At 39.9% G+C, this 17,930-nt stretch overlaps 1 protein-coding gene across 10 annotated transcripts in view; it reads left to right on the forward strand.

Moving 5' to 3' along the window:
• Window positions 1-17,930, forward strand: part of LOC111752889 (UDP-N-acetylglucosamine transferase subunit ALG14 homolog) — a 363,040-nt gene that overhangs the window by 191,517 nt on the left and 153,593 nt on the right. Inside the window, exons 6-7 of one of the 10 annotated variants that reach the window (XR_010321453.1) lie at window positions 12,984-13,113; window positions 13,247-17,560. The exons of 8 other annotated variants lie outside the window; for them this stretch is intronic. Coding sequence is in view for 1 of the 2 variants with exons in the window: in XM_064282234.1 (XP_064138304.1) it covers window positions 12,984-12,998 (15 nt within the window). In the remaining variant the exon portion in view is untranslated. Of the gene's footprint in view, window positions 1-12,983; window positions 17,561-17,930 lie in introns of those variants that run through there. One more of the 10 variants, XM_064282234.1, reaches the window with a different exon arrangement.

The raw sequence follows: 17,930 nt of genomic DNA on the forward strand, positions 1-17,930 counted from the left end.
GTTTTGTGTGTGTATTTCTTGATCTCTTGGAGGGCTCTGTATTTGTCTTTTGAATTCTTTATCTTGTAGTCCAATTACCTCTTCTTCCTTAGGGAGATTTTCTTGTTCTTTATTTTGGACATTTGCTGGAATCTGGTTCTGCCTCTTTAAGTGATTCAATATTGTCTGTTACCTCAGAGTTATTATAGTTTTATTATATTTATTTATTTATTTGTATATTTACTGTGTCCTGATTTTTTGTTTGTTTGGTTTTGATGTATCTGGGCAGGAGGTGCTGGCATGCTACTCTGGTTGGTAGTCTGGCCACACTTGAGTGCATGCCCCCTGTCTTCAGTGAGTGTTGCAGTGGCTGGATGTGTGGTCACAGGTCTCTCTTCTCTGGTCTTGCTGGGCAGCCGTGGACAGTCTGGGCAGGGGTTGGCCACCATCTGTCAGTGGTCCAGTGGTGCAGGAGTGAGGAGCAGTCCTTGCTGAGTGAGTGTGTGGGGTGGTAGGTGTGGTGAGTTTGTTTTGTGAGTGGTGCATGGTTGTACCTGCTTACTGGGTGAGAGGGAGTGAGTGGTGAGGGGCATGGGTGGCAGGTGAGCATCTGTGTGTAGTCGTGCTGGCTCCACTTAATGCAGGTTGGGGGTGGGGAAGCAGCAGGTGGATGTGTATGCACTTGTGTCAGTAATGCCTCTTGCCTGGTGAGGGGAGAGATGGGAATGATGAGTGAATGTATTTGCTTTTGCACTGCCAGCACTATGCCCTGGGCAAGGGGAGGGAGGAGGGAACATTGGATGGACACATATGAATTTGTGCTGCCTGCATCTCTCACCCGTCCGGGGGTAGGTAGTGGTATGCAGGCACGTGCACGGTCTTGCCGACTGCATGTCTTTCTGGGCGGAAGAACCAGAGGGGGCAGTGGGCAGGCACGTGTGGGGGTGGCACCACCTGCACTCTTCGCCACGCAAGGGTTGGGATGCAGGACCGGCATACACATGGACACGCCACCAGTGCCTCTGGACGGGTGGGTGGGGGGAGGGAGCAGCGGGCAGGGGCATGCGTGGCCGCCATGCCAGTGCCTCTCACTGTTGGAGGTGGGGGTATCAGCAGGTGGATGCATGCATGCTCATGGTCCTGGCACCTCTTGTCAGGCAGAGGGGACAGGGAGTATGGATCTGGATCAGCAGGGGCACGCATGGACGTGCTGCCAGTGCCTCTCACCAGACGGGGGAAGGAGGAAGGAACAGTGGGTGGGTGTGCACAGGGCCACGCCACCAATGCCCCTTGTTTGGCAGAGGAGAGGATCTGGAGGGAGTGGCAGGTGGGCAGCTGAGCAATTGTGCTTCCGCCACCTGTCACTGGGTCGGGCCAGGTGCTGGTGTAGGGTTGTCGCCTGCACAGGCACATGTAGTTTCTGCCACTACACGAGGCCGGGGCTGGGGGGGTGTTAGTGATGGGCAGACACATGCATGGGAGGCTGCCTATCACTGTTCGTCAGGTGGGTAGAGAGAGGGTAATAGGCAGGGCTGTGTGAGGGAGAAGGGCGGGGGTCATGTTGTGTCCCTGGTCAAATGGAGTGTCATCGGTATGGGATTCCCCGCTGCTTCCAATCAGGAGACTGGGGGTGGGGGAGGTGGTATCCTCTGGTTAGTGGATGTGGTGCCCAGGCCCTTCCTGTCTGCTGCAGCCAGCATTCAGGACTGGCTCAGGACCACGTGTGGAGTGGGGGGCATCCAGGGTATTCGGGTGGGAGATGTCTTGCTGCCACTGTCTCTGCTGCCTCATAGGCACCACTAACCCCCAAGGTCAGGGACCGCCACTTGTGGGTATCTGGTTCTGGATCTCTACTCTCTCCTTGGACTTCTCTCTGAGTATGTCTATACAGTTTCTCTGTCACTTATGGAAATGGCATGGGGCTGCCTCCTGGTGTTCCTGTCCCAGGGTCCCTTCTGACTTTGGCTTAAAATGGCCATGTTGAGCCAGGGCAGTTGTTAGGGTCACTGTGTTTCATATTTCTCACTTGCTGTATTGGTTCATCCAGTCGGTGTTTGATTTAATTCTTTATCCTTCCTTTTTGATGTTCAGGGTCCCGGGGTTGTTGTCTGCATTTGTTTCCATTATTTTTTCAGGTCTTTGCTTTAAGGGGACGGTAAAGTACGTCTGACTAATCTGCCGTCTTGGCTTCGATTCTGATGACTGATTTTTACTCTACAAATCACATTTGTACCTGCCTTTAAATTTACTTCTCTCTCTACTCCTAGTTTGCTCACTTCATCTTAACACTTTAGTCTGAATTTGGGGTTAAAAAAAAGCAGAACTACTTCTTTATTAAGGAAGGAAACTTGGGCTGTTCCTTGTATAAATTATCTCCATCCACCCCCAACTCTGGGAACTGCCACGGGGCTGCAATGGAGTAACATTCTGACTCCTGGTATTTCAGGAGTGGATAGCAGACCCAACTCATGCAAGTCAAAGTCTTTCTCTGGGCTGTTTCAACTTGGGGATCCAGAGAGTGGAATCAGTCTCTCTTTAGTGGCAAACTCTGTAAAATACAAAATTTAGGAGCTGCTGTCATGTTTTCACCCTGTGGGTAAGGAGTGTCCTCAGATAGAGAAAAGACTAGAGTTAATACACAGGAAGAAATAGATGAGAAACTAGATGGTGAGTCCACGACTCAGTGGTTTCATAGGCCCAGTTGCATCTGTGTTGGTCCTGGCTCTATGGTTGTTCTTTTCCTTGGAAATGAGGTCCCCCCTTTCCCCTGCCGTCACCGCCACCTCCACCACCATGCACATACCTTTTTAAAGCTTGGTTGAGCTGATTTTTGGTCACTTGTAAATGGGATCTCAAACTAACACATTATTAAACTATAGTCTTTGAAAATTCATGTCAAAACCGGGCAGTATATGAATCTGTCGGCCATAGCAGGATATATGACAGTTTTTTCTTCCTTTGAATGATGAGCCAAGATGCTTCCGTTTCTGTTTTAGGAAGCAGTGTTCACACAGAACTATTTCAGGAAAAGTCTATTTGACATATAAAGTAAAACAAACTTTTACTTTTTAAAAGTGTGAAAGGAGAAAATAGTAGAGAGCATTCAGTGTGCCACTTATGGGTCCTTTCAGTAATTGTGAGACAGATAATAGTATCTTCGTTTTACAAATAAGAACTGTGAGCTCAGAGATAGAAATACCTTGGCCAAGGTCCTACCAGTGGTATGTTGCAGAACCTTCCTAAATGTGTCTGACTTAGAGCCCATGCTCTTCCTGCACAGACCTCTCTGCCTCTTTTGTGCATTTTTTTTTTTCCCCTGATTTCAAAAAACTCAGAAAAGAATGCCCTGGGAATACTTATCCATGGCATCAGAGACTTGAAATGTCATTTAATCTCTTATCCTAGAGTGTATTTGATAATTGATGACGAATTTGGAGAAAATAACAATGATTTTTCACACAAGAAGAATGTAAAAATATTACAATTTACTAGTGGTAGAGAGCACTTAGAATTTGTGTATGTGTGTGTATATATATACATATGTATACACATATATGTATTTCTTTTTTTTAAAGGTTAAAATAATCTTACACTTTTTACTGTTTTTTAACCTAAGGAACAAGTGTCCCTGTTTTTACCCAATTATTCATATACATCTTTTTTCTCTCTGAAGTTGCATCTGATTTGGAGGCTTAGGTTTTTATTTGGCATGCATATTGAATATTTCCCTCCAGATCTAGCACCGTATTTGTTTATCTGCTGAATTATTTCATATTTTATTGAACCATTTGGAAGATTATTCTATACTGTAGATTGTGACACTTCAGAACTTAGCTAGTTTGTTTTGATTCACATTAATAAGAAAGCCAAAGATTTTGGATTTTTTTTAAGTGCTATTATTTTCCTTATTGTAAAAGTGGCACCACAGTGTAGGACTAAGAATCTCTATTCCACTTCCTGCTGGAGCAGTGCAGCCACTGTTAGAGAGAAAACTCTATCCGAGTCCTGAAGGGTCTCTACTCATGAATCTGAAGGTGGGAAGAGTTTCTGCAGAGATGCAGAAGTGAACCCTTAATGGGGGGGGGGTAGCTTCACTTGCCTATTGTCCTTTCTGCTGGCCACCCTTCTCTGCCACACTGGGGAGAAAGACCTTCTTGCCAAGTGCTGCTAAAGGGGCAGGTCCACCTACCGGTCTCTCTCTATTCCATTTTAGGGCAGTTACATCTGCTGCCCCTTCCAGCCATCTTTTGTACCTCCCATGGAGCTCACCAGATGGGAATGTGGGGATATGTATCTTGCTGAAGAAATCAATAGTAATTGATAAATTTGTGGCACAGCCCATACCAACCAATAATACTGAATAATCTAGACCTTCACTGTCTAATACTGTAGCCCTGTCACATGAGGCTATTAAATATTATATTTAAATTAATTAAAAATTTGGTTCCTCAGTTGTACTAACCACATTTCATGTACTTAATAGCCACATGTGGCTAGTAGCTAACATATTGGACAGTGCAGAACAGAACATTTTCATCATTACAGAAAGTTCTGTCAGACTATCATTTATAACTATAAGCTGAAAGTGAAACATGGGCAGATATTATGAAGAGACTCAACAGGTTCAATGCAAAAAAAGCCACTGCCAAAATAGTTAATATTAAAACATAAAAATAACTATTATTATTTCACAATCTCATTGAAATCTAAGAAGATACCCCTTAATTAAACAAGCATAGTGTGTTTTACAAAAGAAGCAATCTCAAACAAGAAAGTTTTGGGGCATCAAGAAAAACAAACAGACAAATAAATTTGAGTCAGTAACGATGAGATTAAGTATAGCTGAAAACCTTATTAATGTATTAGAAGTGGAGCTGAAGTAATTCTCCCAGAATTCCTAGCAAAATGAAAAAAAAAAAAATCATGCAGTTCTGGGAATGACAGAAGTGGATATAAAAGAAGCAGTAACAGAAAATGATCCTAAACTGAAGAAACATCTTACGAGTGAGTTCACGGAGTCCCACAAAAATTAACAAAAAACTAACATCTAGGCAAAACCTAATTAAATTTCACAATTCTAAGGAAAGAGAATCAAACTGGCATCAGGCTTCTTATCTATTATTCTGTTAGAAGAGAATGCAACAGTATTTAACAGACTTCTGAAGGGAAAGATTGTGGAGTTAGAATTGTATACCTAGTGAAACTATTGGGTATGTTGCGTTGTATAATGTTACAACAAAGATATTTTCCAATATGCAAAGCCTAGAAATACACTACCCGTGTAATCTTTCTAGCAAAAATACTCAAGGAAATACTTGAGACAAGTAGAAGATGAAAGGAATCCAAAAGAAAACAGGGTATACAATAAAGAGTGGTAAATTAAGAATACATAATTGTTGATAATATCATCATGAGGTTTATTAAATTAAATAAAGGATACTTGAGATGGGGGAAGGCTCATGTAAAAAAGCTTTAGCTGATTCTAGATAGGTTCAGTAAAATCTGGAAGGAGTCAGAAGCATTCTGTAATTATTTCGTTATAGATTAGTATTGGGGGGACAAGCCATAGATCGTTTTCTTCATGTTTATATTTCTATTAGGAAATATTTCATATAAACAAAAGAATATATGTGATGTTTTCTTTTAAAAACCACCATTTAGCTTAAGGAATAGATCATTTTCAATACCTTTGAAGCCTCTTTCAGGCTTCACCCAGTCATATCCCTTTCCCTCTGGGACAAGGGTAAGCATTCTTCTGAATTATGTATGTATAACTCTCTCACTTTTTATCCCCTTGCATGTAAAATGCAAATATCCTTAAGCAATATGTGTTTCTTTTTTAATAATTTTTATTGTGCTTTAAATGAAAGTTTACAAATCAAGTCAGTCTCTCACACAAAAACCCACTCCCAATTACTCTTGCTACACACTCCCAATTACTCTCCCGTAATGAGACAGCCCACTGTCTCCCTCCACTCTCTCTTTTCCTATCCTTTTCACCAGCTTCTAACACCCTCCACCCTGTCATCTCGCCTCCAAGAGGGAGATGCCAACACAGTCTTAAGTGTCCACCTGATCCAAGAAGCTCATTCCTCACCAGCATCCCTCTCCAACCCATTGTCCAGTCCAATCCATGCCTGAAGAGTTGGCTTTGGGAATGGTTCTTGTCCTGCGGCAACAGAAGGTCTGGGGGCCATGAGCACCGGGGTCCTTCCAGTCTCAGTCAGACCATTAAGCCTGATCTTATGAGAATTTGGGGTCTGCATCCCACTGCTCTCCTGCTCCCTCGGAGGTTCTCAGTTGTGTTCCCTGTCAGGGCAGTCATCGGTTGTAGCCGGGCACTATCTAGTTCTTCTGGTCTCAGGATGATGTAGTCGCTGGTTCATGTGGCCCTTTCTGTCTCTTGGGCTCATAATCACCTTGTGTCCTTCGTGTTCTTCATTCTCCTTTGATCCAGGTGGGTTGAGACCAATTGATGCATCTTAGGTGGAGCTTGCTAGCGTTTAAGACCCCAGACGCCACTCTTCAAAGTGGGATGCAGAATGTTTTCTTAATAGATTTTATTATGCCACTTGACTTATGTCCCCTTTTATTATGTCCCCTGAAACCATGGTCCCCAGACCCCTGCCCCTGCTACACTGGGCTTCAAAGCATTGTTTATTCAGGAAATTTCTTTGCTTTTGGTTTAGTCCAATTGTGATGACCTCCCTTGTATTGTGTGCTGTCTTTCTCTTCACCTAAAGTAGTTCTTATCTACTATCTAATTAGTGAATACCCCTATCCCAACCTCCCTCCCTCCCCCCATCGTAACCACAAAAGAATGTTTTCTTCTCAGTTTAAACTATTTCTCAAGTTCTTATAATAGTGGTCTTATACAATATTTGTCCTTTTGCCTCTGACTAATTTCGCTCAGCATAATGCCTTCCAGGTTCCTCCATGTTATGAAATGTTTCACGGATTCCTCACTGTTCGTTATCCATGCGTAGTATTCCATTGTGTGAATGTACCATAATTTATTTATCCATTCATCCGTTGCTGCCACCTTGGTTGCTTCCATCTTTTTGCTATTGTAAACAGTGCTACAGTAAACATGGGTGTGCGTATATCTGTTCGTGTAAAGGCTCTTATTTCTCTAGGATACATTCCAAGGAGTGGGATTGCTGGATTGTATGGTAGTTCTCTTTCTAACTTTTTAAGGAAGCGCCAAATCGATTTCCAAAGGGTTGTACCATTTTACATTCCCACCAGCAGTGTAGAAGTGTTCCAATCTCTCCACAGCCTCTCCAACATTCATTATTTTGTGTTTTTTGGAATAATGCCAGCCTTCTTGGAGTGAGATGAAATCTCATTGTAGTTTTGATCTGCATTTGTCTAATGGCTAATGATTGTGAACATTTTCTCATACATCTGTTAGCTACGTGAACGTCTTCTTTAGTGAAGTGTCTATTCATATCTTTTGCCCATTTTTTAATTGGGTTATTTGTCTTTTTGCAGTATCATGTAGATTTAAGAGATCAGGCGCTGATCATAAATGTCATAGCTAAAAACTTTTTCCCAGTCTGTAGGTAGTCTTTTTACTCTTTCGTGAAGTCTTTGGATGAGCATAAGTGTTTGATTTTTAGAAGCTCCCAGTTACCTAGTTTTTCTTCTGTGTTCTTTATCATGTTCTGTATACTGTTTATGCCATGTATTAGGGCTCCTAACGTTGTCCCTATTTTTTCTCCCACAATTTTTATCGTTTTAGATTTTATATTTAGGTCTTTGATCCATTTTGAGCTCGTTTTTATGCAGGGAGTGAGGTATGGGTCTTGTGTCATTTTTTTGCAGATGGGTATCCAGTTATGCCAGCACCATTTCTTAAAAAGACTGCCTTTTCCACATTTAACTGTTTTGGGGCCTTTGTCAAATATCAACTGCTCATATGTGGATGGATTTATGTCTGGATTCTCAATTCTGTTCCATTGGTCCACGTATCTGTTGTTGTACCAGTACCAGGCTGTTTTGACTACTGTATAATAGGTTCTAAAATCAGGTAAAGTAAGGCCTCCCACTTTGTTCTTCTTTGTCAGTAATGCCTTATTTATCTGGGGCCTCTTTCCCTTCCATATGAAGTTGGTGATTTGTTTCTCCATCTCATTAAAGAATGTCCTTGGGATTTGGATCAGAATTGCATTAAATGTATAGATCGCTTTTGGTAGAATAGACATTTTTATAATGTTAAGCCTTCCTATTCATGAGCAAGGTATGTTCTTCCACTTATCTAAGTCTCTTTTGGTTTCTTGCAGAAGTGTACTGTAGTTTTCTTTGTATAAGTCTTTTACATCTCTGGTAAGATTTATTCCAAAGTATTTTATCTTCTTGGGGGCTAATGTAAATGGCATTGACTTGGTGATTTCCTCTTTGATGTTCTTTTTGTTGGTGTAGAGGAATCCAGCTGATTTTTATATGTTTACCTTGTATCCTGATACTCTGCTGAACTATTAGTTTCAGTAGTTTTCTGGAGGATTCCGTAGGGTTATCTGTGTGTAAGATCATGTCATCTGCAAATAGAGATACTTTTCCTTCTTCCTTGCCAATCTGGATGCCCTTTATTTCTTTATCTAGCCTAATTGCTCTGGCTAGGGCTTTCAGCACAATGTTGAGTAAGAGTGGTGATAAAGGGCATCCTTGTGTGGTTCCTGATCTCAATGAGAATATTTTCAGGCTCTCTCCATTTAGGGTGATGTTGGCTGTTGGCTTTGTATAAATGCCCTTTATTACGTTGAGAAATTTTCCTTTTATTCCTATTTTGCTGAGAGTTTTTTATCATGAATGAGTGTTGAACTTTGTCAAATGCCTTTTCTGCATCAATTCATAAAATCATGTGATTCTTGTCTTTTGTTTTATTTATGTGGTGGATTACATTAATTGCTTTTCTAATGTTGAACCATCCCTGCATACCTGGTATGAATCCCACTTGATCATGGTGAATTATTTTTTTGATATATTGTTGAATTCTCTTGGCTAGAATTTTGTTGAGGATTTTTGCATCTACATTCATGAGGGATATAGGTCTATAATTTTCTTTTCTTGTGGTATCTTTACCTGGTTTTGGTATCAGGGATATGGTGGCTTCATAGAATGAGTTTGGTTGTATTTCATCCTTTTCTATGTTCTGAAATACCTTTAGTAGTAGTGGTGTTAACTGTTCTCTGAAAGTTTGGCAGAACTCTGCAGTGAAGGCATCCCGACCAAGGCTTTTTTTTTGTTGGGAGTTTTTTGATTACCTTTTCAATCTCTTCTTTTGTTATGGGTCTATTTAGTTGTTCTACCTCTGTGTTAGTTTAGGTAGGTAATGTGTTTCTAAGAATTCATCCATTTCTTATAGGTTTTCAAATTTGAGTATAGTTTTTCATAGTAATCTGATAGGATTCTTTTAATTTCAGCTGGGTCTGTTGTAATACCACCCATCTTATTTCTTATTCGAGTTATTTGCTTCCTTTCCTGTTTTTCTTTTGTCATTTTGGCCAATGGTTCATCAATTTTGTTGAGTTTTTCAAAAAACCAGCTTTTGGTCTTGTTAATTCTTTCAATTGTTTTTGTTTTCTATTTCATTTAGCTGAGCTCTAATTTTTATTATTTTCTTCTGGTGCCTGTGGGTTTCTTTTGTTGCTCTCTTTCTGTTTGTTCAAGTTGTAGGGATAGTTCTTTGATTCTGGCCCTTCTTTTTCGGTGTGTGCATTTATTGATATAAATTGGCCTCTTTCACTGCTTTTGCTGTGTCCCAAAGGTTCTGATAGGAAGTGTTTTCATTCTCATTGTATTCTATGAATTTCTTTATTCCATCCTCAATGTCTTCTATAATCCAGTCTTTTTTGAGCAGGGTATTGTTCAGTTTCCAAATGTTTGATTTCTTTTCCCTGCTTTTCCTGTTATTGATTTCTACTTTTATGGTCTTATGGTCAGAGGAGATGCTTTGTAATATTTCATTGTTTTGGATTCAGCTAAGGCTTGGTTTATCACCTAATATGTGGGCCATTCTAGAGAATGTTCCATGTGCACTAGAAAAGAAAGTATAGTTGGTTGCCATTGGGTTCAGTATTCTGTATATGTCTACGAGGTCAAGTTGGTTGATTGTGGCATTTAGATCTTCCGTGTCTTTAGTGAGCTTCTTTCTGGATGTTCTATCCTTCACCGAATGTGGTGTGTTGAAGTCTCCTACTATAATTGTGGAGCTATCTCACTTTTCAATGCTGATAGAGTTTGTTTTATGTATCTTGCAGCCCTGTCATTGGGTTCATAAATATTTAATATGGTTATATCTTCTTGGTGTATTGTCCCTTTAATCATTATGTAGTGTCCTTTCATGTCCTTTCTTATCCTTTCCGAAGGATTTAACTTTAAAGTCTATTTTGTCAGAAATTAATATTGCCACTCCTGCTCTTTTTAAATTATTGTTTTCTTGATATATTTTTTTCCATCCTTTGGGTTTTAGTTTGTTTATGTCTCTAAGTCTAAGGTGTGTCTCTTGTAGGCAGCATATAGACAGATCTTGTTTTTTAATCCATTCTGCCACTCTCTATCCCTTTATTGGTGCATTTAGTCCATTTACATTCAGGGTAATTATGGATAGGTATGAACTTAGTGCTAGCATTTCGATGTCTTTTTTTGTGTGTTGACAGCTTCTTTTTCCCACTTGATTTTATGTGCTGAGTAGATTTTCTTTGTATATTGTTGTTGTTGATTTTGTTTCTGTTGAGTCTGTATTATTCCTTTGTATTTTATTTTGATGAGTAGGATAGTTTGTCTCCTTTGTGGTTACCTTATTATTTACCCCTATTTTTCTAAATTTATAACTAACTTTTATTTCTTTGTATCACCGTATCTTCCTCTCCATATGGAAGGTGTATGATTACATTTTTTAGTCCCTCTTTATTATTTTAATGTTGTCTTCTTTTATATAATAACATCACCGTTACCCTGTGTTGGGCTTTTTTTTTTTTTTTTAATCTTTTTGGATTTCCCTGTCTGAGTTGACTTCTGGTTGCTCTGCCCAGTGTTCTAGTCTTGGGTCGATACCTGATATTATCGATTTTCTAATCAAAGAACTCTCTTTAGTATTTCTTGTAGTTTTGGTTTGGTTTTTATGAATTCCCTCAACTTGTGTTTTTCTGGAATTGTCTTAATTTCACCTTCATGGTTAAGAGACGGTTTTGATGGATATATGATTCTTGGCAGGCAATTTTTTCCTTCAGTTTTTTAAATGTGTCATCCCATTGCCTTCTTGCCTGTTTGGTTTCTGCTGAGTAGTCCGAGCTTATTCTTATTGCCCCTCCCTTTTAGGTGACTTTTCTTTTATCCCTCGCTGCTCTTATAATTGTCTCTTTATCTTTGGTTTTGGCAAGCTTGATTATAATATGTCTTGGTGACTTTCTTTTAAGATCTACCTTTTGTGGAGTTTGATGAGCATCTTGGATAGATATCTTCTAATCTTTCACAATATCATGGACGTTTTCTGTCAACAAATCCTCAACAATTTTCTCTGTATTTTCTGTTATCCCTCCCTGTTCTGGTACTCCAATCACTTGTAGGCTATTTCTCTTGATAGAGTCCCACATGATTCTTAACGTTTCTTCATTTTTTTTAATTCTTTTATCTGATTTTTCTTCAACTATATTAGTGCCAAGTGATTCTAGAAGCTAGAAATTCTAGCTTCTACTTGCTCAATTCTGCTCCTGTGACTTTCTATTGAGTTATCTAATTCTGTAATTTTATTGTTAATCTTCTGAATTTCTGATTGCTGTCTGTCTATGGATTTTTCTAGCTTATTAAACTTTTCATTATGTTCCTGAATAATCTTTGTGATTTCGTCAGTTGCTTTATCTGTGTCTTCCTTGGCTTGTTCTGTGTATTGCCTCATTTCCTTCCTGACGTCTTGAAGGGTTCTGTATATTCAACTTTTGTATTCTGCATCTGGTAATTCCAGGAATGCACTTTCATTTAAATGATCCCTGGATTCCTTGTTTTGAGAGCCTGTTGAGGTGATCATGGTCTGTTTCTTTATGTGACTTGATATTGACGGTTGTCTCCGAGCCATCTGTTATTGTATTAGTTTATGCTTGCTTACTGTGTCATAGCTGCTTGCTTTGTTTTGTTTTGGTATACCCCTGTGGGTTGCTTGAGTGAGCTAGCTTGATTATTTTCGCCTTTGGAGCTCTGGTGTCCTGTCCCAGCTGGCTAGAGCTGTTATCAGGTATATCAGTCTAGGAGTCCATTCAGTTTTCTGGTAGGAATTCAGCTCAGGTTTCCAGGTAGCTGATATCAAGTGCCTGGTACAGACTCTGTCTTACAGTCTTAGAGGGGCAGGGGTGATTGGTGCATATACCCGTATCTGATTGCAGCAGGGGGCCACGCTCTGAACAAGGCAAGGGGCTGAGAACCGACCCCCAAGTGTCTCTGAGGATCACGCTTCTCTGTTCCCTATAGCGTGCTGGTGGGTGGGCTCTGCAGAGGGACCATGGGCACCCAAAGATTTTGTTGTAAGGACTGGGAGATTCCAGTTCTCTCTGGACCCTTGTCGCCGGTGGTTGAGCAACCCAAGTGGAGCCACCAGTCCTTAGGTCCCTGTTGTGGGTAGGTGAGGACCTTGTTTAATAGGCAAAGCAATGTCAAACGTCAAACACCCACCTCTCCTGCTGAAATGGTTGGAGTTTGCCAACAAAGGCCCATTCTCCCGAAATAGGTCCATGCAGAAGGGAAAGGTGCTTAAGGTCCACGGACAGTTTATGCCTGGACAGGAGCCGCTTCTGTCCTGAGCTCCCCCAGTTAATGGAGCTAGCAAATCATTTTTTCCCCTTAGTTGCAAATTTTTTCCTTCCCCAAGGCCAGGAGGATGGCTCCAGGTGCTCACCAGGGTCTATCTCAGGCCTAGGAATTCAGCCACTGAAGCTGGCTTGGGGGTGGGGAGGAGTGCGGTAAAATACACCCAAGTACTTAGCTTTTGGTGAGAGCACCCTTCTCCTCAGGTTCCAGAGGTGTGAGTGGGCTGTGTGGCTGGCTGCTTCTTCCTGAGGAAACTGCGGCTGAATGCTAGGACCAGCCTGCTGCCACTGCTGATGCTCCAGGAATGGTGCCTGAGGGCTCCCTGCGATTCAGGTCTGGTAACTCCTCTCCACTTCTGAATGGTCTCTTCCTCCCCCTTGCCCCTCAGTTCGTTGTCTAAGCTTGCCTTTGATGCTCAGGGCTCCCAGCTTGTCACAAATATACTCGTTTCACTTGTTTTTTTCAGGTCTTTGTTGTAAAGAGGACTCGAGGGAAGCGTCTATTCTGCCATCTTGGCTCCGCCTCCTAAGGGTTTGTTTTTGAACTTTAAATAAATCTTATCATAGATGTTCTTCTGTGAGTTGCTGTGTTTACTCAGTTTTTGGTTTTGAGACTCATCTGTATTCATGTATTAGCTGTAATTCATCCTTTCTTAAATGAACATGCCACAATTGATAGTTATTTCAGGGGCTTTTCTGTGAAAACCGTGCTGCTTTGAACATTCTTGTAGGAGTGTCCTGTACATGTGGACGAGATTGTGAAGGTGTATGTCTAGGAGTAGCGCAGCTGGGTTCCAGGATCCGTGCAGCTTTAACTTTTCAATACAATTCCTGTTTTTCCCCCCAGAGTGGCCTATAAATTTACACTGCCAACAACATGAGATAAAAGTTCCTTTTCAACACTCGGTACTGTCTATTTAATTCTTTTTCTAATCTGGATGGGTGTAAAATGATATCTCACATTGGTATTAAAAAAAAATAATAAAATAAATTTGAGGATCTTGTCTCTTCTTTGAAGTGCCTGTTGTTGACTTTGCCCATTTTTCTATTGGTCTTTTCATTGTTGATTTGTAGGAGATCTTTATTTATTCTGTACACCAATCTTTTGTCAAATTATATATATTTTCTCCCTACCTATCCTTTTACTGTTTATGATAGACCAAAATTTTATATTTTTGTGTTTTTATTTTTCTTTTGGCTCCCAAATTTTCTATTTTCCATTAGGGCCCCAGAGTCATAAATTTATACCTCTATGGTATTTTCTATAACTTTTTAACATTTTGCCTTTCACCTTTGTCTTTGATACACTGGTAAGTGACTTTTCTGGGTAATGTTTACAAGGGATCTAATTTGTGTATAGAAGAATAGCTGCCCCAGCCCAGCACCATTCAGAGACAAGTCATTTTCCCTCTGATCTTCGGTGCCACTTTTGTTGTATATCAAGTTTCTAGGGAGGCTTAGGTCTGTTTCTGAGCCCTGGATTCTGCTGACTGGTCCATTTGTCTATCCCTAAGCCAAATTGCCTTAGTCTTATTCCTCAGAATTTTTTTTTTTTTTTAATTTTCACATTTGTCCTTAATCTCATCATTTGAAACAGTGCCTGACACATAATAGAAATTCTTTAAATACAGACAGGCCCCAGGTTACAAATGAGATCCATTTTACTCAGTCTGCCTTTACGTCAGATTAGTAGGTGATCTGAAACAAGTGCATGCGGCTCTTTTTGTGAGTGTGTGTGTGATATATGTTTATTCATAAAATTATACAGTTTGCACTAGATAAAAATCTGCTTCCATTACCTGTTAAAAGAGTCACTCTTCAGGAGTATCTTAATGTTCTTTCTCTTCCACGTAAGTTTTAGAAATAGCTCTTACAAGTTCACTGAGAACCCTTTTGCTGTTTTGATTAGAATTAAATTTAACCTGTACATCTGCTTGGGGAGAAGTTCTGTCTTTATGGTGATGTCTTCCTGCCCAGGAACACAATCTGTCTCCATTCTTTGGGTCTTCTTTTATGCTTTTCAATAACATTTCCTAATTCACAAAAGTCTTATACATCTTTCATTGTATTTATATCTAGATAGCGTGATTTTTAAATTATTATAAATAATGGATCTTTTATTGGAGTTTCTTGTGTTGCAATGTACAGAAAGGAAATTGATTTTTTAATACTAATTTTATAGCACCCACCTTGCAGCTCTCCTAATAATTTTTAATAATTTCTTTGTAGATTCTTTTGTGTTATCTATGAAGAAAACCATATCATCTACAAATAGTAACAATTGTGATTCTTTCTTTGTAATTCTTACACCTTTTGTTTTTCTCATTTTTCTTGGTAGAACCTCCAGAACAATAAAAAATAAGAGCAATACAGTAGTCATCCTTATATTCTTCCTGATTTTAAAAATAAACTTTGATTTTTACTTAAAATGATAATTGGTTTCTCATGTTTATCAAATGTCTTCTCTGTATCTGAGATGCAGATCACCCCCGTTGTTCTTAGGTGCCATGGGGTCAATTCCTACTCATAGCAACCTCATGTGACAGATTAGAAATGCCCTCATGGGGTTCTTGGTGTAATCTTTAAAAAGAAGATCGCCAAGCCTTTGTCCTTCAGAGTGGCTGGGTAGATTCAAACCACCAACATTTTGGTTAGCAATCAAGTGCTTAACCGTTTGCGCCACCAAAAATAAAAGAAAGAGTGCCTGGGAATTCAAACTGTTAAACTTTTGGTTAGCAGCCATAGCTCTTAATCACTACATGACCAGGGTTTCCTTTCCACCATCAGGGCCAGCAGAATTCCACATTCTACAAGTGGTGAGGCTGTGACTGGTGAAGCACTTCTAGTTTTAATCAGGATTGACCAAGGAGCAGAGCACAGGAAAAAACCAGGGGGAATAATGGGTGCAGAGGGGTGTTCACTTGTCCTTCAAGTACCTGGCAGAAGCTCTATTCATGGAAGTAGATGAAGAAGTACCAGGAAGTGACATATGAGTGAGGGAGCAATGGGTTCCAGACTGGGAGCTACCGATAACCAGCTCTGTGACCTTGGCAAGCCGACCTCTCTGGGCCTTAGTGTTGGGCTGTGAAAGGAGGAGTCCTGGCTGAGATCAGGGATCGCAGCTAGCCACCGTGATACCACAAGTGGCTTTCATGTCTGACTTGTCAAAGACAAGAGAATCTGCCACCTCAGACTGCCCACTCTAGGACATGCCAGCACCTGCCTAGGATCTAGATTTCTGAATACTGCCTCTTCTACATTCCTACTTGTCTCACTGACTGCCCTCCCACTTGCCAGGTGAACCCACTGTCGCAGGTCCACATACAAACACTTTACAGATGTTTTTCCATAAAACCATAATAGTATAATTAGCTTTGCCTCGTATTATAAACAGGTATTAGTGACTACATGCTAGCTTCCCTTCACCTCCTAATAAAAGAAGTTTGATCTCTACTTAAACTTGCTGCAATACTTTTTTCCAATAAAGAACATACATGTAACCTTCTAAATTTGTCCCAATAGATTAGGAAGCGTACAGGTGTGTAGGGGTCTCAAAATTGACAGGGAAAGGTGTTGGTGTGAGGGAGGGGGTGCTGATAAAGTCCTTAGGGTGTTGTTGAAGAGATGGATGGGCTGAATGGATTCAGAAAAAAAACTTCCTAGATCCAGGCAGGATTTTAAGGGAAAACTGGTCACCATGTGTCCACCAACTCCAGGTCTGGCAGGCTTTTCATGGGTCTTGCACACATCTTGTTTTATGTTTTGCATCAGAACTCACTTCAGTAGCTTTAATGTGTTTGTCATCAATCCATTGTGGTTAAGGCTGGTAAGGTGTGTGTGTCTCCAGTGTCTCTCAACACAGTGGGTCTCACTGCTGTGCTGGCCCATACCTGTGGAAAATACTGTGCCACTCTTCCGATGACACTACACCAGTTTGCTTCTTACAGCATTCAGAACACACAAAAATACATAGTCTCCCATGAATTTTAACAGATGATGCCAACAATTGCTTGGACTTGTCACTTTCATCCAACAGACTCCATTCAAATGCAAATGCATATTTATAGACCTGGAGTTAAGGGCAACCTAGAAAGCAGTTTGTTCAAACCTTTATTTAATGGAGTCTTTTGGAACATGTTTATTTCTCTTACAAAGGAAACAGAAGAAATCTGCATATTACAGCAGTACGCCCCGCCCCATAAGAGCATGTTTTACACACACGAGAACAGGACATCTGGCTCTCTTGTGCATGACGAACTGGTCTCCAAATGCCCAGTGCACTTCAGAGTACAATTTAAAACAGATACTTTAGCAATAATTTGATTTGACTCAAATGGATTATTAAAATTTAGAAAAGAATCTGACTCAAATACTTATAAACTAGGTGGTTTTTAGAACTAGACTTTAAAGGTGTTATTGGGTCATCCCAATATCAATGTGTGTATTTAGGGATGGTAAAACATAACTATTGTTTCTCTTAATATAGGACTAGTCCATGAAATAATAAAATTCAATTTCAACTTGCTACCAGGTATTGAAGCATAATTTAAGTAGGAATTAATTTTTTTTGTACTTATATATAACTCCATGTTTAGTTTTAAATAAATTCAAACATTCCTCATTAAAAAAATTTTAGATTCAAAAATGCAGTATTTAGAGACTCAAGCTCATACTTTTTAAATTCTCCCAAATAAAATATCTCATGCAAAATTTATGATCTTGTATACTACTTTGTTGATTTTCATACATTTTTAAAGTTTCCTAAGAAGTTCTGTTTTCTAGAATACTACACATTTATAAAACATCTTTATAATGAAAGGTTGTCACTAATCTTTTTCTACAAAAATAGTTGCTTCTGACTTCATACCTATTTGCTCTTATTTTCTATAGTTTAAAAAACTTGTTGAGTATCACATTGATGAATAGAATTATTTAAATTAATTCATGTAGTCAGAATACTAAAAGTCTAACAATAAAACCCCAGTGCTGTCGAATAGTTTGTCCTTTAATAAATGAAAAGTTCAATATTTAATAAGTGATATGTTCTGTCACTATTTCTACCTGCATAGGTGGATACAATCATAGAAATGCAAAGTATATAGCTTCTGTAAAGATCTGACTTCAAATAGCACTGCAGTTTGTAGTATCTTT

The sequence above is a fragment of the Loxodonta africana genome, chromosome 3 (assembly GCF_030014295.1).
Source record: "Loxodonta africana isolate mLoxAfr1 chromosome 3, mLoxAfr1.hap2, whole genome shotgun sequence".
Classification (NCBI taxonomy): Eukaryota; Metazoa; Chordata; class Mammalia; order Proboscidea; family Elephantidae; genus Loxodonta; species Loxodonta africana.